We start from the raw sequence: 24,897 nt of genomic DNA on the forward strand, positions 1-24,897 counted from the left end.
TGGAAACAAACTGTGTAGTCAAGCCTAATGCATGCGGAGAGATAGAAGGAAACACACTGCTGCATTTCAAGCACTTCCAGCGTGGTGTAGTGGTTAAGAGCGGTAGTTTGGAGCGGTGGACTCTGATCTGGAGAACCGGGTTTGATTCCCCACTCCTCCACATGAGCAGTGGAGGCTAATCTGGTGAACTGAATTTGTTTCCCCATTCCTACACACAAAGCTAGCCGGTTGACCTTGGGCTAGTCACGCTCTCTCAGCCTCACCTACCTCACAGGGTGTCTGTTGTGGAGAGGGGAAGAGAAGGCGATTGTAAGCCAGTTTGATTTTTCCTTAAGTGGTAGAGAAAGTGGGCATATAAAAGCCAATTCTTCTCCTCCTCCTCCTCCTTCCCCCCCAAATGGTAACTGTCAAAATACGTAGCATTTATATACATGGGCCTGTATAAGAGCTTAGGCTGTGCCAAAACAGAAAGGTAACATGGAAGATGTCAGTAGTGTTCTCTTATGTAGAAATGGTGTTATCTTAAATGCAATTAGATTTCATCTCAGAAACGTTCTGTAGAATGGATCTTTTCTTATCAAGTATTCTATTATCCAGAGACCATGATGCTCTTTTTTTCTTAATTAAGGAGTGTTTTCAAATTCATTGGTATATACTTGCAATTATTCTCTTCCCACATATAAATTCAGGCTCTCCTCTTAATATTCATTTAATCTTTTTTCTTTTATTTAGCGGTGAGTGCTTTATGATGACCAAGGCACACTTGTTCAAGACAACCATCTCCACAGCAATATACTACTTTAAAATGCCTAATGTTATGACCAAATCTTGACAATTAGGTGTTGTTATTTTTGCTGTTGAAATGCAACCACCATATTGCTGATCACGGAGAACACAAAGCTAACCAGTAGGGTGTCTTTTAACGTCAGTATTCTCTGAGATCCAGCTTGCTCAGCAAAGTGTTTACCACCAAAGACAGGAAGATTGAATTATCCTTAAGAAAATTTATATTAGGCTCGTAAGCATTATTCACCTTGGATTTTTTTTTTTGGTCATATCATTGGGTCGAAGTATTTTTTTTCCAGGGTCCATGCTATAGAGATCTGCTGTTGATAGTTACCTCAGTTGTCGCTGGGCTAGTTCTCAAGAGTAAGAGGCACAAAACAGATAAAACCTTTTATCAGATCAGCTTTTGTTGCTGTAACTATGTAGAAGCTTATGTAAAGAAGAATGTACCAAGTCTGCCTTATTGTGCCCCTTAATAGGTATCAGACTCACTGCTCTTGTCAAGAGCAACTCTTCTAAAGATGTTTAATTGCTTTTGCTGCACACTTTAAGTTAGCCTGTATCCCGGGACTGATTCTTGCATACTCTTCAGATAGAAAGTAGGTTTTTCGTACGTATATGAATAATTTGAGTAAACTATTCCGTTTGTAGAAATCAGAGTAGCTGTTAGCAGAATATGGAGCTATTTGGAGGGGCTGTGGCTCAGTGGTAGAGCATCTGCTTGATATGCTGAAGGTCCCAGGTTCAATCCTCAGCATCTCCAGTTAAAGGGATCAGGCAAGTAGGTGATGTGAAAGACCTCTGCCTGAGACCCTGGAGAGCCACTGCCTGTCTGAGTAGACAATATGGACTTTGATGAACCAAGGGTCAGATTCAGTAGAAGGCAGTTTGATGTGTTCATGTGTTCATTCCTTCTCTGGTTCGGAAAGGCTGTGCTGTGTGAACTGAGCAAGGTTGAAGAGTTTGTTATAAGTCATGTTTTGTGGAGGGGCCATGGCTCATCTGCTTGGTGTGCAGAAGGTCCCAGGTTCAATCCATGGCATCTCTAGTTAAAGAGACTAGACAAGTACCGGTAGGTGATGTGAAAGACCTCTGCCTGGGACCCTGGAGAGCCGCTGCCGGTCTAAGTATACAAGACTGACTTTGATGGACCAAGGGTCTGATTCAGTATAAGGCAGCTTCATGTGTTCATGTGTGTACTGTTGCCTGTTATATTGTGGTGGTATTCTTGTCATTGTATTATTTCATAGAACATAGAAATAGGTAACTGCAAACAAAGAATATAGCTGCATGGCAAAATCTCAAATAAAACAAATGTCTTTCAGAATATATTTTACTTTTTGATTATAATCTTTAGTATGTGCTGTTGAATATTCAAGCAGTGGGTGAGAAGTTACACTTGAAAGTTGGTTGTTTTCTTAATTTTAAACAGATGAAAGTAAAAATATTGGTTAATATTATAGTTTATGATGAAAGAAACTGCATTTTGTCAAACCTATACCCTACCATACCACACAAATACTGAACAAATTTGGAGAGTGTCTGTTCTTCTCTGTATTCTTTCATCTCTTTGAAACCCCATAAATAGGTGCTTGTACATTAATTCTTAATGCTATGTTCTACTAGTCAAATTGCACTGTCCCTTTTGATTATAAATGCAATATCTGGAGCAATTACTGAATTAAAATGAGCAGTGCGAAGACTAGTATGCTAATTAAACTTGTTGCATTTGAATGGTTTCCTTTGGATCCTGTATACAGGAGAGAACTACAATAAATGCACCCCTCTTATTTATTTATTTTTTGAAACCTAGAGCTGCAGATGGTCAGAGGGTATTATAAGCACCTAGTTTCTGAATTAGTCTTTTGTATGGAAGGGAGACGGGCAATTTGAATGTTTGAACTCCCCCTCCCTTGTGTCTCTGTCTTCTTCCCACACAGGAAGCTTGCCTTGAAATGAACAATTCTCTAAATAAAGACTAATTAGGACCTAAATTAATTAGAAGGTGTGATATGAAAAGCGCTTGATGAGAAGAGTCTGTCATTTTAGACGAATGGAATGGAGCTAAATAAATTAGGTTCCATTAATATCTCATTGTTGCCCGAGCAGCGCTCTTTTATTGCATTCATTAGAGAGTGCTGCATTAAACTAGCCTTTGCTGCCCATTATCGATTGAATACCCATTTACCACTACATGGCTCCTGTATTAGAAGAAGAAAATTGGGGGAGGGGACCTTAAAACCTCTGCAAATGAATATTCATATATTTGGGCCCTCAGCTATTCATGAGGACTACTTATTTTATGTATTTGCTATTAACATTGCCTTTGATCAACAAGTGCAGGGAAGCTGTTTTACAAGAGTGGAAGGTGTGCAAAAGCTCTTCTTCTGTGCACACATGGACACATTTAATGTAATGGTTGTATAATGGGAGAGCCAGCGTTGTGTAGTGGTTAACAGTGGTGGTTTGGAGCGGTGGGCTCTGATCTGGAGAACTGGGTTTGATTCCCCACTCCTCCACATGAGCGACGGCCGCTAATCTGGTGAACTGGATTTGTTTCCCACTCCTACACATGAAACCAGCTGGGTGACCTTGGGCCAGTCACACTCTCTCAGCCTCACCTACTTCACATGGTGTCTGTTGTGGGGAGAGGAAGGGAAGGTGGTTGCAAGCTGGTTTGATTCTGCCTTAAGTGGTTGAGAAATTCGGCGTATAAAAACCAACTCTTCTTCTTCTAATGAGGACATATTGAAAATAGTAATACGCATCTTATCAGGCATTTTAGGTATTTCATAGAGTGCTGTGACTTTCCTTTTTCCCCCCTGTATTTTTTTTTTTTTTAAACCAATTTCTCCCTTTTTTCTCTGCAGATGGAGTGTTTGGGAGGTGTCAGCAGGTGCCGGTGATAGATGTATACAAATACGAAGTTTCACCAGCCATCTATCAACGCTTGAGAATTGTCTTAGAGAAACTGCTGCACAGAGGTATGGTACAGAATAGAATTGGTCCATAACACTTGGATGTACTGAGGGAGAATAAATGAAGTCAGTAGTATACCTAAGGACGGGGAACTTTGGAGAGGGCTCACACCGCCAACACACCCCCTTGACTTTTCCTCATTCTACACAATTTCTGCATGCATGAAAAAAACATGCGTAGGCTTGCCTATATTTGTATGCCCATAGAGATTGATCGGACAGTGAATCTGCAGAATTTGGAGGCAGAACACTCTATTGCAATCTTGCTACCTCCTGTGCTGTAGATACTGTATATATTCACTATATATACTTCAGCCATATGAAGAGGCTTGAAAAAATGTATGTTGTGATATAGCTGAAGATTCTGTAGAATGCTCATGAAATATTTCAGAGGAGTACCATATTTTTCATTCATGGGACTTTTTATTTCCAGCTTTTAGAACTCAGCTCTATTTTCTCATAAATATATACATCTGTAATATATATTTGGCCACAGATACATCACATACCTAGTATGGGATTCTGCTGCAAAGAGCCCAATTGAATTCTGTGTAATATTGGACTGAATTAAAAAAATTAACAAGCCTGAAGGTTTCAGTGATGCGTTTTTAATAATTTTCATTATTTAGGAGCAAATTTGTAGCTGTTGCAGTTTAGACTAATCAGGGGAGTTGCCTCTTGCTTTATGGTTCTTGTTTCTTTAAGACAATGTCTTCTCTTCTGCATGCTGGAGTTACTCCTGATTTTCTTGGGACTCAATCCACAAGCACTGGAATCGGTTTGGACAGGGTTCTTCCGTACATCTGCCCCCCCCCCCCCGTACATTTTTATAGTTGTGGAGGCAGTTTATTTTCTTCCACGTGTGGTTTAAATAATGAGGATTTTAAAGGGAGGGTGCTGCCACCATCAATGTCATTATCGGTTGGGTCAGAACAACCCCGCTTATTTTTTTAAAACAGCTCTAAAATATTGATATTCTGCTGTAGTGTTGCCATGATAGTTTAAGCAGGTTCTTTGAATTCCCAGGTTTCATTTTTTTAAAGTTAAGTCTCTAGCACCTTCCCTCATGGCGATATAAGGAAAAAGGCATACCTCTGTGAGGGCGGGGCCCACAGACTTTTAAAAAAATGAAAGCTGGGAATTCAGAGAACCCGCTTAAACTACCATGGCAACACTACAGAAATATATCAATATTTTAGGGCCTTTAAAAAAATGAAATCACTCATCTTCAAGAGGGAGAGGGAGTGGTTTAACAATGACAACCGTCCAATAATTGAAAAGTGGGCTGGTAATGGGAGGGTCTCCCATCCAAATACTAACCCTGCTTATCTTCTGAGATCTGACAAGATCAGGCTAGCCTGGGCCATCCAGGTCAGGGCAATAGAAACATTACGCACTAGGAAAAACTCAACTCAAAATCAGCTTGCAGGAAAAGATTAAGGTAAAAGTGGTCTTAAAAGAGCCAGAAAAACTGGGGAGGGGGTGGGGGACAAACAAAGCGAAGTGATAGCTAAAGGCAGAAAAATGCATATGGAAATCAGGAGATACACCAAAGTAGTATGGGGCCAGAACCGACAGGAAAAAAACATGGGAAAAAGAACAATATTATGTACGTTTTCCATGCTATGGTATCCAATGTTAAGCTTTAAGCTCCCAGGGCTTTGAAAGAGCAATAATGACACAATTTCCTACAGCTTTGTCTGTAGGGTTTCCAGGTCCCTCTTCGCCTCCTGCTGGAGATTTCTGGGGCGGAGCCTGAGGATCGTGGGGTTTGGGGAGGGACTTCAATGCCAATGCCAATTGCCAAAGCAGCCATTTTCTCCAGGTGAACTGACCTCCATCAGCTGGAGATCAGTTGTAATAGCAGGAGATCTCCAGCTACTACCTGGAGGTTGGCAACCCTGTGGTATTTTTATTCAGCCCTTCATCCAAGGAGCTCAAGGTGGCACTCATAGTTCTCCCCTCCCTTTGTTTAATCCTCTTTTAATCTTCGCAGCAGTCCTGTAAGCAATAGTCAGGCCAAGGTCACCCAGCGATCTTCAAGCTGAGAAGGCATTTGAGTCTGGATCTTCCAAGTCCTAGTCTAACATAAGGACATAAGAAAAGACCTGCTGGATCAGACCAAGGCCCATCAAACTCAGTGCATACTGACAAAAGGATAATTGCTTCAGATTGCCCACATAGGAATTACTTAGACATGAAAGGGAATGGGAAAAAAATGATGGATAGCCACTTAAAGATGCCCAAAGGCACATGCCAGGCAAGTCGAAAGAGAGAAACAGTGTGGAGGTGTTTCTATGCTAATGCTAGAAGCCTCCAAGCAAAAATGCTGGAATTAGAGTGCAAGGTTTTAAGAGAAAACATTGATATAGTGAGCATTACAGAAACCTGGTGAAGGGGAGAGAACCAGTAGGATACAGTCATCCCTGGTTACAAACTGTATAGAAATGACAGGGAAGGGTGTATTGGAGGGAATGTTGCTATGTATATCAAGGAAGGCATAGTGTCTAATAAGCTAGAGACCATAAAAAGGGCAGACTTGTCCACAGAATCCTTATGGGTGACAATTCTGGGCTCCAAAGGAGATTTAGTACTGGGGACGTTCTATCGGCCCCCTGACCAAATGGCTCAGGGTGATCTTGAGATGGAGAATGAAATTAGGGAAGCATGTAAAGGTAATGAAGTAGTAATAATGGGAGACTTCAACTTCCCTCATATTGATTGGATAAATGTATGCTCCAATCAAGCCAAAGAGATAAAAATTTTAAACATCCTAAATACTGTGCCCTTAAACAGTTGGTTATAGACCCAACCAGAGGGGAGGCGATCCTGGATTTAATACTCTGTGGTGCTGCCAGTGACTTAGTGCGGGATGTGGATGTAGTTGAGCCAGTTGGCAATAGTGATCACAATGACATCAAATTTAATTTATATGTAAGTGGGAAAGTGACTGGGAAATCTCACACAATTATCTTTGACTTTAAAAGAGGGAACTTCTCTAAAATGAGAAAACTGGTAAAGAGGAAGTTGAAAGGAACAGTTAGGAGGGCTAAATCTCTTGAAAAGGCTTGGGGGTTACTCAAGTCCACATTACTAGAGGCTCAGCTAGCTTGTATACCGCAGGTCAGGAAAGGTAGTAATAAGTCCAAGAGATCACTACCATGGCTAACGGGTAAGGTAAAGAAAGCAATTAGAGAGAAAAAGTCTTCCTTCAGAGACTGGAAGGTTTGCCCAAACGAGGCGAACAGAAGCAAACACAAATTTGCACAAAGGAAATGCAAGCAGATAATTAGAGATGCAAAAAAAGATTTTGAGGGGCATATTGCTAAACATATCAAAACAAACAATAAGAAATTCTTTAAGTATATTTGGAGTAGGAAACCAGCTAGGAAAGCGGTTGGACCATTGGATGACAATGTGAGTAAAGGAACTCTAAGGGAGGATAAAGCGATTGCTGAAAAACTAAATGAATTCTTCTCATCTGTCTTCACAGTTGAAGATACAGGGCAGATTCCTTCTCCTGAACAGAGATTTTGGAGAGGGGAAAATGAGGAACTGAAGCAAATAGTGGTAACAAGGCAGGAAGTCCTAGAACGTCTAGACAAATGGCAAACTAACAAGTCACAGGGACCAGATGGTATTCATCCTAGAGTTCTTCAAGAACTCAAATGGGAAATTGCTGAACTTCTCACAAAGATATGTAATATGTCCCTTCGATCAGCCTCTGTACCAGAGGACTGGAGAATGGCCAATGTAACACCCATTTATAAAAAAGGTTCTAGGGGGGACCCAGAAAATTACAGGCCAGTTAGCTTAACATCTGTTCCGGGTAAATTGGTGGAAAGCATGATTAAAGATAGAATTGTCAAGCATATAGAAGGGCAAGGTCTGCTGGGCAAAACCTAACATGGCTTCTGTAAGGGTAGGTCCTGTCCCACTAACCTATTAGAGTTTTTTGAAAGCGTTAATAAGCATGTGGACAGGAATGAGCCTGTGGATATTGTGTATTTGGATTTCCAAAAAGCTTTTGACAAAGTCCCCCACCAAAGACTGCTAAGCAAACTTCATAGTCATGGGATAAGAGGACAAGTCCTCTTATGGATTGAGAGCTGGCTGAAAAACAGGAAGCAGAGAGTAGGAATCAATGGTCAGTTCTCACAATGGCGGGATGTGAGCAGTGGGGTGCCTCAGGGATCTGTGTTGGGACTGATTCTTTTCAACCTGTTCATCAATGACCTGGAGTTGGGGTTAAACAGTGAATAGTCAAGTTTGCAATGACACCAAATTATTTAGGGTGGTTAAAACAAAATCGGACTGTGAAGAACTCCAGAAGGATCTCTGCATACTGGAAGAATGGGCATTAAAATGGTAAATGAGATTCAGTGTGAGTAAGTGTAAAGTGATGCAATTGGGGCAAAAAATCCCAACTTCACATATACACTGATGGGATCTGTGCTGGCAGCAACAGACCAAGAAAGGGATCTTGGGGTGGTAGTGGATAGCTCAATGAAGATGTCAACCCAGTGTGCTGCTTCTGTAAAAAAGGCAAAATCCATGCTGGCCATAATTAGACGAGGAATAGAGAATAAAACTGCTGATATCATACTGCCCTTGTACAAATCTATGGTGAGACCACACTTGGAATACTGTGTACAGTTCTGGTCACCACACCTAAAAAGATATTACAGAGCTTGAGAAGGTGCAGAAAAGAGCAACCAAAATGATTAGGGGACTAGAGCAACTGTCCTATGGGGAGCGGTTAAGATGCTTAGGGCTGTTTAGCTTGGAAAGAAGGCGGCTAAGGGGAGACATGATAGAGGTCTATAAAATTATGCATGGTTTGGAGAGACTGGACAGGGAGAGGTTTTTCTCCCTCTCCCATAATACTAGAACACGGGATCATCTGCTGATGCTGGAGGGTGAGAGATTCAAAACAGATAAAAGGAAGTATTTTTTCACACAACTCATAGTTAAATTGTGGAATTCCCTGCCCCAGGATGTGGTGATGGCTGCCAGCTTGGAGGGCTTTAAGAGGGGAGTGGACATATTCATGGAGGAAAGGGGTATTCATGGCTATTAGTTAGAATAGATACTAGTCATGCTGCATACCTATTCTCTCTAGTATCAGAGGAGCATGCCTATTATTTTGGGTGTGGTGGAACACAGGCAGGATGGTGCTGCTGCAGTCATCTTGTTTGTGGCTTCCTAGAGGCACCTGGTTGGCCACTGTGTGAACAGACTGCTGGACTTGATGGGCCTTGGTCTGATCCAGCAGGGCCTTTCTTATGTTCTTACGTTCTTAATTCCAGCAGTCATCTTCCCTTTACCCCCAGCAAGCTGGGTACTCATTTTACCAAACTTGGAAGGATGGAAGGCTGAGTCAACCTTGAGCCGGCTACCTGAAACCAACTTCTGTTGGGATCGAACTCAGGTCGTGAGCAAAACTTGGACTGCAGTACTGCAGCTTACCCCTCTGCACCACAGGGCTCACTTAGACTGTATATACAAGATGCTAAAAAAATATATCCATGGCATTCAGAGGTGCTTGCCCAGCTGGAGGTGACAAGTGCTGGAAATCTTCAAAAACGAGTCACCTTGCTATTGTGTGTCATACTCTGATGGTGGGAAAATGACCTGTTTTTTCTGAGGCTCCGTTGTTTGCAAAAACACTGAAATTTCATGGAGCTTGACCATAACCATTTATGGAACAGCTATTAGTTCCAAAAGACACAGCAGACCACAGTTACACTGCAAGGAAGGAAGGAAACTCCCAAATCATAGTCAGTCAGAACTGAAAGTGGAGAGCTCAACAGAATTCATTCACATTTTCATTCCAGAAGAAACAATCAGCAGATGAGGCATGCCAGAGTCATGTGGCAAGTTTGACCATGATATTTGTAACACTGCTACCCCCTCTGGATTTATAACTGTAAACAGATTTTTACCTGTTGTTGTTGGGTTATCCAGAAGCCATAATGATTTAGGAGAGTATGTCACTGTTCTGCCAGGTTGTGTACAATGATTGTGTTGTGTTGTTTAACTCTTGCTTACTTTAAAATTATGTCGGGAAATAATCATTACATGGTTTGCCCCACAAGGTGGCACTATTATAATTTGATGAAGTTTGAACTGTGCTTGGAATTTCTCCTTTTCGAGCATCTTGTTCCTTTAATACAAAGTACTGGACGGCCATTATTCCATTGTTTAAGCTTTCCATGGCTTAAAAAAGTCAGAGGATGAGTTTTGTAAAATTAATTTAAGTATAAATTATGTAAATATAAACTATATAAAGAAGCGTGGCTTCAGCAATGTATAATTTTACTGTGGCACTCTGGAAATGTTGATAGCCATACTTGTCTGACTGTACGCTAACCATGGCCATGATCAAGTGCAGCAGCACATCCTTCTGGCCACCCTAGATCAGGGCTTCTTAGACTTTTTCCACTCGCGACCCCTTTTCACCCAATACATTTTTACACAACCCCGGGTATACAGGTATATGAAATAGGTATACAAATCAAACATTTACTGATAATAAATCATAAAGAAATTTATACTGTTGACAAATTTTTTGTGACCCCCACATTTAGTTATGCGACCACATATGGGGTCGCAACCCACAGTTTAAGAAGCTTTGCCCAAGATAACAAAGAGCCCTAGCTCTTCAGCTAGGGTTGCCAACCTCCAGGTATTAGCTGGAGATCTCCTGCTATTACAACTGATCTCCAGCCGATAGAGATAAGTTCACCTGGAGAAAATGGCAATTGGACTCTATGGCATTGAAGTCCTTCCCCTCCCCAAACCCCACCCTCCTCAGGTTCGGCCCCAAAAACCTCCCGCCTGTGGCAAAGAGGGACCTGGCAACCCTATTTTCAGCCTCCCTGGCCCTAATTTCTGGCAACTTTCCCTCTTCGGCTTAGCCAATGAAATTGTGCCTTTGCTTTCCAAGCTTTCTGTCTCTGTGTATGCATATGGCCAGACAACCCAGGATCCCTTTCTGAGTTCATGTTGTTGTTGTTGATCTGTTTCGCACCCACACTTACTACCGTTTTGCTTTGTACATCTTTCTCTGTTCAGCCCCATGCCAACACTGCTAGGAGGGCAGCATGGGGGGGGCAGCTTGCACCTGGCAACAGGTTTGGGCTGCTTTTCTCAAGCTCAGGATGACAAAAAAAGTATTATAATGGAGCGACTAATAACAGTAAAATATAAAGGCAATGTAATAGAAATAACAATATAACATCCTACATTAAAGCAAGGCATTTAGACTAGGGTTGCCAGCTCCGGGTTGGGAAATACCTGGAGATTTTGGGGGTGGAGCCTGAGGAGGCCGGGGTTTGGGGAGGGACTTCAATGCCATAGAGTCCAATTGCCCAAGCTGCCATTTTCTCCAGGAGAACTTATATCTGTTGCCTGGAGGTCAGTTGTAATAGTTTGAGATCTCCAGGCACCACCTGGAGGTTGGCAACTCTAATTTAGGCCTTCAAAGCAAAATTCAACTGTGAGGGGTGTATTAGGGCCCCTGCAAAAAGCAAATAAAGAGAAGACATCAACTATTGGGGACACATAATCCAAATAATTGTGCGCCTCTCTTTCCTGCACTCCTTGCCATTGTCTTCCCATGCCTCAAGTATGGAGCAGCAGAAATATACCCCCAATTTATAAAGAAAAAAATAAACTTATTTTTCATTTTAAAGCCCACAAAATACACAGACCCACAAAAACCAAGCTAAACAATAAATGAAAACAAGGAACAACAAAGTATATTAAAAAAACCTATAGCTATGGGAGCAGAAAAAGCAACGTAATATCGAAACTTCAGTAAAACTGCTATAGAATAGTGAGTAGGGTTGCCAGGTCCCTCTTTGCCATCGGCAGGAGATTTTTGGGGTGGAGCCTGGGGAGGGGAGGGACTTCAATGCCATAGAGTTCAATTGCCAAAGCAGCCATTTTTCTCCAGGTGAACTGATCTCTATCGGCTGGAGTTCAGTTGAATTAGCAGGAGATCTGCTGCTACTACCTGGCAGTTGGCAACCCTAATAGTGAGGCATGGCTCAACCATTGTACAACCTGAAAAAGGAAAAGCTAAAAGCACTCTAAAGAAATTAATTCAGACATATCCTAAATCTGTCCGGAGGTAGACACGACTCTTTGCAACTGATGCTGGTCGCTGCAGCAACCCTCCCGTCCACTCAATATCCAACGGCTTCAGACAAGGCAGTTACTAGTGAGGCTAAGTAGAAAGTTTTTGGTTCCCGTTACTTAACTGGCAGCTAGAAGGGAGCTTTTTGCAGTTTTGCTGTGCTGTTGCATGTGGTAGCTTCAGTCCTGCCCTGTGAAAGTAAATCAGAAGAAGCGGTTTCACTGTGGGCCAAAGGGAAGGAGGAGGCGTTAATAAGGACCTTCTGACTTACATGGTGAACTGAAGCTATCAAGTACAATGGAAAGAAAGATGCTGGTGAGAGCTCTGTTAGGCAGCCAGCAGAAAACTCCATTGTAAGGTGTTAGATCATCAAATATTGTACAGCAATTGTCTATTTTTCTAGCAATTTCTTTCTTCATCCTATTTCATTTTCTGCCATTTGAACACTTTTCCCCTGTGATAACATATTCACTTCCATTGCTTTATTACTATTACAGTTTGCATCTGTGGTTTTTATTCTTTTATAAAGCCATTGATTACTTCCAAATTATACTTGTGATCAAAGCACAGATCAAAGAGGTGTTAGTTCAGTATCACTAAAATAAAGTAAAAATGGTACCACAACATAGCTATTAATTCAGAAGACCGAGGTAGGTTACATGAGGAGACTGCAGAGAATGAGTCTGGTACTGCCTGCTGTTGATATAAAGCTTTTTTTTTTTCCATCAAAGGATTTTCACCTTGTTGTATGAAATGTTTCATTTTCATCCAAACATTCAGTAGCCAATTGTTTCTCTGTATACATTATCTCTTTGTTCTCCTTCCCTTATCATAGTGCTGTGCCTGATGTATCCTGCAATATTTTCATCAGTGTGGAAATGCAAAAATTACTACATTTCCTCAACTCCCCTTTTTTTCTTTTATCCTTTCTGCATTCTATCACAATTCTCCTCTTGACTGGAACAGTCTCTCCCTTTCTGTATATCAAAACATCTTTCTCTATTAAAAACCATTAATTAAAATCAACTTCCATAAATGTTTTCTTGAGCCATTGGAAATTTACTTGTATGTTGTTCAGCAGTTAAAATAAGATCTTAGGGGCTTTTTAATATCTGGCTTTTTATAGATGCTATCATGGTTCGTTTTGGCCTGTCTACAATGGACTGGTCCATACCATATGCCGATCATATGGGGAACAGGAAAAGGGGAGAGCATGCCTTACTGCTCTACCCATCCTACATACCAGGACCACCTCTGATAATAGCAGGCATCAATTTATTGTCGTAATGTTGTATTTGATGCAGATAGGTTCCATGTGTGCAATTCAGTCCTATATTAAGTGTTTTTAATGATAGAGGGAAAACCTCTTAAGTTGGAGGAAGGCTCCTTAGCCTGGAGGAGAGCTTAAAACTTTGTTGACCAGAGTGGAAGGATATAGGCCAATATGTTTCTTCTTTAAGCACTAGATTTTGTGCGTATATATACCAGAGTTTCCCAAACATTTTGAGTTGAGGAGCACTTTTCAGGACAGAAATTCGTCATGGAGCACTAATTTTCACCTAGCACCTATATTCTAAACTGAATGACAGTAGTATTTTTCTTTCCAATCTCTTCATGGAGCACTAGGAGATGTTTTGCGGAGCACCAAGTGCTCTGAAGCACAGTTTGGGAACCTCCCAATATACATTTAATTTCAGCTTTTATTAGGAAGGAAGGTTTTCTGGTCAAATTTAATAGCCCCTTTCTACCATTTAGTGTTGCAAATATGTATTTATTGTATTCCCCCCTTTTTCTTACAAATAATTCAAGTACTTTCCCTATAGTTAAGGAACAAACAACATACCTCTGCTTCTCCCCCAAATAAACAAAGCTGGATATTTTCTCTGTAATTGTTTTACACACATTCAGTGAAAATGGAAGATTGGTAGAAGGTCTGAAAATCAAAGGTATGGGTCCCAGTACCACCTTAAGGACCATCTTTGTCTCTTCATGGTAGCACAGACAACCAACCCCTGGCTGAATTCCAGCCCAACAATAGCTAGCCACTGCTACACCATGCTTTCCCCTTTCCTTCCACAGCAAAGGTCTATTAGGGGAAGGGATTTATAGGACTCTGAATGATAGTAATGCTAAGGCAGATTTTTTTCCTGCCATGTACCCAATCATCCCACCACAATTCCAATCCGTTTACAGCTCTAGTTGTTTTAAATATTTTAGGATTAAGATTGAAAGGGACACAAGTTCCTCCAGATGTTCAAAACATGCAGTGAACACGTGTGTGTGTGTGTGTGTGTGTGTGGACAGATTAAAATGGCAAGCTCTGTCCCAAACCTGTGTATGTTCATTGGAATGTGTGTATAGAGCTCTCACTGCAGGAGCCCCTGAAAAACACCTTACCTAATTTTCTGTAGAAGCTGTTCCATGCAGGGAGTGAGGAAGGAAGGGAGGAATATAATCTGTAGAAAATCTTAGCATTTAATTTCTCCAGCACTGGTTTGTGTATGTGTGTTTGAGGTGGGGTCTCCATATTATATAGAGGAGCAGCACGGTAAATTCTGTATGCTTGGAGATGCCAACTTTGGGAAGTGACGCAATACAAATAAAATGCTTTGAACACTAGCAAGAACACGTACTGTTTATTTAATGTATTTGTATATTAAATATTAATATATTTGTATATTAAATGAGGGCAGCAGGAAAAGAAGAAGACCCAACAAGAGATGGATTGACTCAATAAAGGAAGCCACGGCCTTCAATTTGCAGGATCTGAGCAGGGCTGTCAAAGATAGGACATTTTGGAGGACTTAGGGTCGCCATGAGTCGGAAGCGACTTGATGGCACTTAACACACACAGATATCTCCCTTTACCTCCATAGACTCAAGGCAGCAAATAAATAGGGTTGCCAACCTCCAGGTACTAGCTGGAGATCTCCTGCTATTACAACTGATCCCCAGCCGATAGAGAGCAGTTCCCCTGCAGAAAATGGCCGTTTTGGCAATTAAACTCTATGGCATTAAAGTCCTTCCCCTCCCCAAGCCCTGCCCTCCTCAGGCTCTGCCCCATTTTTGCAGGTAGAGGACCCAAATTTTCAGGGTAGCAGGAAGGGACTCTCCTTGTAAGAACCCCCAAATTTGGTGAAGATTGGGTGAGGGATGCCGAAGTTATGGGGTCTGGAAGGGGTCGCCCCCCTTCTTCCATTGGAATGCATAGGAACCCTAATTTAGACCTAACTGTATAGTTCTCCAGCAGATCGAAGCTGAGGGTTGACAAGCTGCTTAGGCTCACGACCAGGTGGCTGTTATAGTCAGCAAAAGGTTCTTGGATCAGCTGGTTCTCTCTGCCATATAACAAACTCATCAGTTTTAGAAGCAGTTTGCCATGTGGCATTGAACAGGGTGGCAGTGGTGGTGGGAGAATAAGGATGCTTTTTGAAGTAAACATCTATACCTCCTTGGATTCACCAGAGTAGTTAGAAAGTTCTTTGGATCCTGACCAGAGGTTGCAGAAAATTCCATATATAGGTTTGCCAGCTCCAGGTTGGGAATTACTAGGAGATTTTGGGGGTGGAGCCTGAGGGGAGGGACTTCAATGCCATAGAGTCCAATGGCCAAAGTGGCCATTTTCTCCAGGGGAACTGATCTCTGTCAGCTGGAGATAAGTTGTAATAGCTGGAGATCTCTAGCCACCACCTGGAGGTTGGCAACCCTATCCATACATATCTTTCTCTGCAATGCCCAGTGTCTGCCTGTTTCTACTCTAACTTAGTTTTGTACAATAACTTTTAGCCCAAGACCTGGACCCAGAGTTAGTACTTAACATTTGCTTCCTGACTGCAAGAAGACTCTTATTCTTCCTGTTAAACTTTCTAATATCGAATTGCAAAACATTTTCTTCTTTTTGTGCAATCGACATCCAGTACACTGAATTACTGTGAGGTTTGGTTAACAAATGCTGGGTTCTTCATGTTTGCGCTGCATTTGATCAGAGTTCATCAGGAATCCATTTGAGTGAGTGAGCAGCCAATATATTCTATAAAATAGAAGATACTGAACTCAAATAGAAGACAGAGAGAAAGTAAGCAACAATCGATCTCAATAGCTGCCTCATTTTCATGCCTGCTGATGGATTTGTGCTCTGTTCATCTTGCTTTATCTATAGTTTTAAAGTCAAAGCCTTGTTATGTGACAGTTTACATTCTTCAGAATACTGGAAATGCTTATCGTGGTCATTAACTAATAATAGACATGTTGATCTTGATCTTCAAGTAAACAAGTGACTGCAATATAATAAATAAATCTTAAAAAATGCAGCCAGACTAATTAATCAAGAGCTTCTCAAAGAGAAGATGAAGAGTTGGATCAGATCCTATAAGCTGTAAATGGAGGGTGTTCATGAAATTAATCCTCCCACTTTGCCTTTTCTCCTGCCACCAACAATTCCCACAGTAAAGCTGCTTTTGAGAACTAAAGGTCCTTTAGGAACAGAATGACATATCCTTTTTTGGTGGGGTTGCATGCAGAAATCCCTCCTTTCTCTCTTGCAGACTGTTTTGCAACTAGGATTGCCAACCTCCAGGTACTAGCTGGAGATCTCCTGCTTTTACAACTGATCTCCAGCCAATAGAGATCAGTTCCCCTGGAGAAAATGGCCGCTTTGGCAACTGGACTCTGTGGCATTGAAGTCCCTCCCCTCCCCAAACCCCACCTTCCTCAGGCTCCGCCCCAAAAACCTCCCATCGATGGTGAAGAGGGATCTGGCAACCCTATTTGCAACTGGTGAACAAGCTGGTGTAAGTGTATGAATGAGGGTGTGCATTTCTGTCAATTTCCCCTTCTTGCTGCAGCTCCTCACTTTATTCCTGAAGGCCCCTTCCTCAACAGGAGTTCTGGGGGGCATACTGATGGGGGAAAGTTCTGCCCGATGAACATCTTGTTGTAGTTTATATTTCTTACTCAGTTTGAAGCTTCCTCTTGTTTGCCTGCCTCCCAGAAACCCTCATCTCATTGCCTTATCAACTGCGATCTCAGGTTGCTTGGGCCAAATTCTGTACCTGCACAAAACAGAATTGCATACTTACGTTAACCAAGGCAAAACCTTACAATAGGAGGTCTCATAACAGCTTCTTAGTACTACTGAAGAGAGGGCCATTGCTTCTGAATCAAAAGCTGGAATTGACATAGTTTAGGGGTACAATTGCTATATTTGAGTAAAATTGCTGTGCTTGTTATTACAAGAATCAATAGAAGAATAAAGAAGAGAGAGAGAAAGATAAGGTATATGTATGCCCTGTGCATTTGTTTGGAGGAGGGGGAGAAATTGCATTTGTTGAATATTTATTACTCCTTTTGTGCTGTTGCACAGTCCCAAAAGGTGGAGGCTGAGGATTGTATTGGCACTGGCGCTCCAGTTCTCCAGGGGCATTCTCCACATGATCTGCTCTCATTTTTTGCCTTTCCTTGGAACTTTTGGTGTGGTTGGTTATAAACCGTGCTCTATAATAACGAAAAATAACATAATCATAGAGTTATTAAGGTATTTCCAGACCATCACTCTTGTCTCTTATGCATAGAAACACAGAATGTACGCAACAGCCTACATGGCCAAAACGTTTTCTTAGGAGCCCCATGACTATAGTTGAAACCTTCCATTTTCCAAAATGAAATCTGCTATGTGAAGGTGCCTCTGCATTTCTGTTTTCTAACGATTTTCATCTTTATCCACAACCCATGTGGGCCTAAGGCCTTCTCTTGTGTTTTGTGCAAATGTGCAAATGTTGCTAAGAAATAATATGCGGAAGACTTAGATACACAGGCTAGCCAGTGTAGGCTTTAAATTTGCATTACAGGCGCTGAAAATAAAAAGTGACTTTATGTTATGTGTGGGTCACTCTATAAAGATCTGGACTATATATAGAGAGATTTCCCTGATTCACATGGTAGAGGGCCATCATTAGAGTTCTGGCAACAGCTGGAGCCATTTGGTTTCCCCCTTATCCTTGTTTCTTTGTTACTTCCTCCCTCTTTCTTTCTCACTCAAACCAAAATGTGCACAGTTGAAACTTTACCTCTTTTGTATAAAATGTCACATGATTCAAGGTATTTTAATAGCAGATCTTGGGAATTTTTTGGGAAATTAAAGAGGACAGTTAATGTACATTGAAATTGACATGAATTCCTTTTGGGACTGTTGTGAAAGCCACATTGTTACTCCAGGTTTGGGGGAGCATCTCAATTTTGACACATTCATCATTATTTCACAATTGGAGATAGATTGTAAGGAGATATTGCTCCTTGTACATCCTCCTTATCTAAAATACATTTTTAAATTTCTGAATATTTTGCTTTTATGAAATATTATTGTATTGAGAAAATATTCTTAATATAAGAAAAATATTTTGACTAAGGCTGCAGTTTTAAGAATCACCTAAATCATTACTTACAATCTGTACTTACAATACCAATACACTTCTTATGAGAATTCATTCTTTGAGTGATAGTGAATATTGTAGAGATAAAATACTGTGGCATGAAGAAAGACTATGGCCATTTATGCTTGGTAATTAGCAGCGCGTTCCAGGCTAAAGTGGCCCGCATTTTTTTTTTTATTTCTTCACTCTGAACCTTCATTCCAGCCGTCATTCTTAAGAGCCCCTTTAATGTGACCTTTTGTATTTGCTCTGCCCCCGCATCGAAGCATTTACTGAAGGAACCCTGAAAAATCACAGCTGCGGCTTAGCTATGCAAACAACCATTGCCAATGGCTATGCAAATGAAGGAATGAAGGAGCAGGCAAGTGTGAGGGGTGGCATTTGTTTGACTTTCTCCTCTTACATTGGGACCGTGAATAGTCATTTTACAGGGCGGATCTGAAAAAGTAGCTTTGAGCAAGCATCAAAATCAACCCTGCATAAATGGTCTATGTGATATGTTCAGATTTTCAGCCCCCACCCCAAACCCAAAATGTAATGCAGCTAAGATTTGGTCCAAGCTAACTCCAGTCTGCAAGTGAATATCATGTTAAGCAACGGCCCTGAATTTACTTGCAAATGCAGCCCGGGGCCGGGAGTATGGAGGGGGAGGCCGCCTTGCCTGATCTGCACTGATGGCATGAGTCAATTCAAAACCTTTATTGTCATAGCAGATGGCATAAGTCCTTGGGGGGGGGGGAGGGTCCCTGGAGGGCCAGGTCATCTTCTGGCTCTTCCAGGAGCTGGTGGGGGAAGAATGTCGGGTGGACCTGACATGAAGGATTGCTGCTCTGGTCCACCCCACTCTTATTTAGCTGGGCAGTTGTGTTGTCTCACCCTCTCGGAGCGCAAGTTCAGTCTGCAAGTTAATACCCTGTTAATGTGCCTTCTGCCTGTTGTCTAAGCCTGGAGGCAATGTAAACTCTATCTTCTATTAAGTTAGCCAGAAGGGCGTTTATGCTAGACAGAAGCCATACCTTACCCTCTGCTGTACTGGAAGGGAAATATAAGAAAACACCCTATGAAGGGAGACTGTGTGCTTGCCAACAAAGAGAGACTGAATCAACTGAGCACATATTGCGGAAGTGTGCTTTATACAACAAAATCTGCAGTGAAACTATTGGGCCATTGTTGGGAAGATTCCCAGGGAGATCTAATAAAATCAAAATAGAATATCTCCTATTGGATAAAAACCATCAAATGACACAAAGGGTTGCCAAAATTTGTGCCCGGGGCCAAAACCTCAAAAAACTAAGTGTTCTTAAAGAGTGGTACAGATTTTAAATCCTTGGGGTGATTTTATTTTTAGTATTCATTAAGGGGTGTTAATATGTTAAATACACTGTGGTTATCTGTATTTGTGGTTGATGTGTACCATGATTAATTGTTCCAATTTTTTGTATTTTTGCTGTATTTGATGGTCATGGACCATAATAAATACCTTTGATTGATTGATTGAGTTGTACTAATCATGGGAGATCTTATCATGAGACTCCTGGAACACTACATAGCCTATTCCTTGTATTTAGGTTTTCTACTGTATCTTGCAGTAGGTTATTCACTTTGCAAAACTTTCCATAAAAGTAAACAAACTGTGTAACTCTGAACATCTGGAAATTGCTGTATTCTAAAACGATTGAAAAGAATCCTAAATATTTTGGGGGAAATTAGCAAGCTTAATAGTACAGATCTACGCAGAAAGCTTTTTTTTCTTAAAAAAACAACAACCCACACCGAACATGAACCCTTTATTTATAACACTAAAGATGTCATAAGCCACATTTAATAAAGCCCATTTGATGGTGTTTAGTGAGAGAAAAGCGAATATATCAAAAATGTTTTCAACTGTCACTATACTGACAGTGCTTCATCTGCACTGCTGAAATGCCTTTGTGTAGGTTACAGTGCAACAGAAAAAAAAAACTCACAAAACAATGCTTGAGGCTGAGGTTGTAAAGAGGATGCTTTTGTCAGGTCACTGCAGCTTTAATTGGCTGGCCCTGGCTCACACCTCTCATCAGGAGCTGAACTTATCAAGCAGAATGATGGCTGGTGACACCAGAACATAGTTTGCAATTTGAATGATGATGAAATAAACCCTGCATCCAAAGAACTTAATGAACCTTACTTCAGTTAGTATTTAGTATGTAACTGGTTCTTAACCAGAAATGTTTTCAGCTGAATTAAGACACTGTTCAACGGGATTCTTTATTTAAAATGTATTGGTTTAAAAGGAACGGACGATATTTTCCCAGAAGGTTGAGAACTAAATTGTAAGGTAAAACCTTACCTTACAATTCGACCTTCGCTAAACCTACATGTTTTCCTCTGTATGAATCACAAAAGTTCTGCTTTCTCTCCCCATTTGCCCTTGAATGTATCTTTCATCTTTCCTGTGTTTATTTATGTTATCGTCTCATGAACTTTTTTCCTGCCATCGATCTGCCCAGCCCAACTTCACTCGTCTCCCCTTTTACAATTCCTTCTTTTGCAACATCTTCCTGTTCTGTGATGATACCCACCCTCAATATTGATCACATCTCCATTTCTCTTCTTTCACTCCCCAGCCCCCTGCACAGATTCGTATAGCTTAGATTCCACACTTGGATTTCTTCCCACCCTGACCTCCCTTTCTCTTGCTGCCTTGTACATGCCTCTGTGGCCACCCTTTTTCAAAACAGCCTTTCAAACTTACCCATTTCCTCTGAGCTCCCTCTCTTCCACATCACGTGGCTTTCCTGCCCTTTCTCTCCCTACCTTTATGTTTCTCCAGAGTTCATTCTGTACTTCTTGTTTCTGTTTCCCCTATCTACTTCCTTCTCCCTTGATCAAATTGGGCATGCTGTTATTTTCCTTCTGACTTTGATTCTAACATACCGTATTTTCCGGCGTATAAGACGACTTTTTAACCCAGGAAAATCTTCTCCAAACTGGGGGGTCGTCTTATACGCCTGGTATTGTCTTTCCTCCCCGGCCTCCGCTTCAGCTTCCGCCTTTATGGGCTTCCCTCCCCTCTAAACCCCCCTTTAGCCCCGCCCTCCGCGGGCCGTCGGCTCAGTTCTCCCCTCGCCTTTAGCCTCGCCCTTCTCGAGGGCCCTTACTCTCGCCCCCGTCCCCGTCTTCTTCCCTGCTCCCTTCTCCCCTCGCCTACTCCCCCCGAGAGCCACGTCCCGCCGCTTCGGGCTCCCGCCCTCCCGCCGGAGCCCGGGGCTGAGCCTCGGCTACAGCAGGCGTCTCTGGCTGCGGGGCTCCCGCTGCCCGGGGAGGCTCTCTCCCCGCCTCGCCTCCAGGGAGGGAGGGGAAAGAAGACGAGGCCTTGCTCGAGGGGCGGCAGCAGCAGCCGCCAAGTGCCCGGCCGGCGATGCCGCCCCAGCAGCAGCCCGCCCGGTGAGTGCGCGCCCCCGAGACCGGCAGAGGGGGCGCTAGAGGGGTCGCCCCTCGTTGGCTGCCGGGATGGGCAGCCGTGCGGCGGGGCGCCGCAAAGGGACGGGGCGGCAGGGGGACGCGCGGGCAGCCCTTGCCCCCCCTGCCCCCTCCGCTCAATTCCAGCCGGACTTTGGCAAGCGCACTCGGCAGGGCTCGCGCAGCTCCCGCAGGAAGAGTTGGGGTCTGCCCCCCCCGCCCCCAAGTTCTGGGCTCCGCTCCGGAGCGCCGTCCCAGCCCCGCGGAGTTCAGGCGCGCCCGCTGACTCCCGCGTAAGCGCGTGGGGCTTGCGTGAGTATTCCCTCCTCCCTTCCCGTCCTTCCCCTCCCCTCCCGTGTTTTATTTGGGGGGAGGGCTTTGCTTCCCCTCCCCTCGGGGTCCCCGACGCGCCTTCGGCTCTGGCTCGCCTGCCTCCCGAGGCGCGCCATCCCCGCGCTCCGGCTCTCCGCGCCCTCTCGCGCCGGCTCCTCCACCTGGGCTCTGCACCCCCCTCTCTCCCCGGCTGCCCCTTGCGCAACGAGTGCCCCCCGGCCCCACCACCCCTCCAAAGACCAGGAGCGGCGTGCGGCCGCCTCTTCGGGCACTCCCGCCACTTGCAAAGAGCCGAAATCCGGCCTGGGCGGAGGTGATGCCAAGAGAAGCCCCCCACCCCCTCTCCGGCCGGGGGGCTCCACGTGCTGGATCAGGACTTCTCTTTCTCCAGGCAGGGCAAGGGCCAGAGGGAAGGGGCCCTTTTCCCCATGATTTGCTGGGGGGCGGGGTGACACCTTCCTTGGGACATTCCCAAACTCTGTATTTTAATTCTAAAAATGGGGGGTCGTCTTATACGCCGGAAAATACGGTACTCCCTTTTCCTTTCCTTCCAGTCCCTGAAACCGTGCTTGAAATTTCTGTTCCTATGAATGATTACTTCACGCCCACTGAAACTTAACAGAAATTAATCGTACTTGTGCAGCATCAGTACCGAGTGGACAGTGCCTGGTCTCAAGTGGATCTATATCATGTAGGCAGAGCAGGAGGATTTTCTCTTATTTGTGAGCAATAGTATGTAGATGCAGTATGAGAAAGAGAATAGGTTCATTACAGTACTTACTATTCATGCCGCCTATGAATCGTATTATTTTACAGACAGAACATTGTTCTCTCGTGTATTAATTTTATAAAAACCACTTCATTTGACAAGCCATTAAAATCCAGCATTTAAATGTCATGCTGACCTGTAATTTGTTGTCATGAAAACAACTATGGATTTCTTCCCTGGCAAGACTCTCATGAAGTATTGAACTATACATCTAATATATAATATTATTTGTGCAAGATGTGCTACAATGATTGTTTAAAACTGTGGCAAGTGCTAGGAAATAAAATGCACAGTAGGGAAGATGGAATCGGTTTGTTTTGAATGGGTTGTGGTGGAAAGTTCAAGATGAAGACAAAAACCAGGTTAAGATTATAGCTGAGGAAAACTGGTGGAAACATGACTGTCTCCTGCATTTTCTGCACCTCAAGCAGTTTTCAAGGAGCATGTTTATAACCCAGATTCTATCCAGGTCACTGCAGGTACTTGGGGGATTCTTCCTGGCCAAGCTTTCCCAAGAATCAAACCAAACTTTGCTACCATGGGCAGTATTAATACCGACATACAGTATGCTCTGGTGAAATCACAAGTTCCCTTGTCAGAAGAATTTGTCTTGGTGAACCGTGCCTTAACAGTGGACACTGCAACCTACCATATCCTACCAAGTCCTATGAGGAAAGGTTGAAGGAGCTGGGTATGTTTAGCCTGAAGAGGAGAAGACTGAGAGGGGATATGATAACCATCTTCAAGTACTTGAAGGGCTGTCATATGGAGGATGGTGCCGAGTTGTTTTCTGTTGCCCCAGAAGGTCGGACCAGAACCAACAGGTTGAAATTAAATCAAAAGAGTGTCCGTCTAGACATTAGGAAAATTTTTCTAACAGTTAGAGCGGTTCCTCAGTGGAACAGACTTCCCCGAGATGTGGTAAGTGCTTGTTCCCTGAAGGTTTTTAAGCAGAGGCTAGATGGCCATCTGTCAGCAATGCTGATTCTATGACCTTAGGCAGTTCATGAGAGGGAGGGCATCTTGGCCACCTTCTGGGCATGGAGTAGGGGTCACTGGGTGTGTGTGTGGGGGGGAGGTAGTTGTGGGTTTCCTGCATTGTACGGGGGTTGGACTAGATGACCCTGGTGGTACCTTCCAACTCTGTGATTCTATGGTTCTATGTTCTATATCAGGCTCAGTTATTTGAGGGTATAATTTTATAGGACGCAGTGAGTTATGATTATCATTCCTTTTGCAGTTATTTACTAATGTGACCAATGATGCAATGTGACCATAAAGTCATAGAAAGTGATAACTTGTAAAAATATTGTCGAAGGCTTTCACGGTCAGAGTTCATTGGTTCTCGTAGGTTATCCGGGCTGTGTAACCGTGGTCTTGGTATTTTCTTTCCTGACGTTTCGCCAGCAGCTGTGGCCGGCATCTTCAGAGGTTACACAGCCCGGATAACCTACGAGAACCAATGATAACTTGTATTTTAACGTTTGGATAAACTGCGTTTTCCCCTGTCAGATTGTACCATGTATTTCCTTTCTTTCCCTTTCCCTTTGCTGCATAGTTGTGCATGTGCAGTAATAGTACGGTGAGTAGCTGTGGAGTCGAGTGACAGCTTTTCAATGTGCATTGGAGGGTCTTAAAAGATTTTCAGCAACAACATTCTCTTCCTGTCTGATTATATTCAGATATCCTGTCAAGTCCCTCAGCAAACCTTTTAGAAATCCTGCTGAAATAAGTGTATGCGTGATAACAGTCAGTGACCAGGATGAACCAGCGTTCAGAATAACCTGTCAGTGCTAAAGGAAGGTAGTCAATAGTTTTGTGAAGGGGGGGGAGTCATACTGGACATGATAAGGGCACTCTACATTTTGTACTTGCAACAAATCATGAAAAATGGGCACAAAATATCATTTTGCTATAAAATGTCAGTATCACAGGGACTGTATTCCTCAGTTTACAAGGAGAATTGAAATCTGCATTTTTAAAGCCGTCATAAGTTAAAACCAACTTCTATGAACCATG

At 42.9% G+C, this 24,897-nt stretch overlaps 1 protein-coding gene across 1 annotated transcript in view; it reads left to right on the plus strand.

Annotated features, from left to right (window-relative positions):
- The window catches only part of PTPRN2 (protein tyrosine phosphatase receptor type N2), a 674,076-nt gene that overhangs the window by 113,008 nt on the left and 536,171 nt on the right, over positions 1-24,897 (plus strand). Inside the window, exon 3 of the mRNA XM_056857125.1 lies at positions 3,657-3,770. Within this exon, the coding sequence (XP_056713103.1) occupies positions 3,657-3,770 (114 nt within the window). The remainder of the gene's footprint in view (positions 1-3,656; positions 3,771-24,897) is intronic.

The sequence above is a fragment of the Euleptes europaea genome, chromosome 11 (assembly GCF_029931775.1).
Source record: "Euleptes europaea isolate rEulEur1 chromosome 11, rEulEur1.hap1, whole genome shotgun sequence".
Classification (NCBI taxonomy): domain Eukaryota; kingdom Metazoa; phylum Chordata; class Lepidosauria; order Squamata; family Sphaerodactylidae; genus Euleptes; species Euleptes europaea.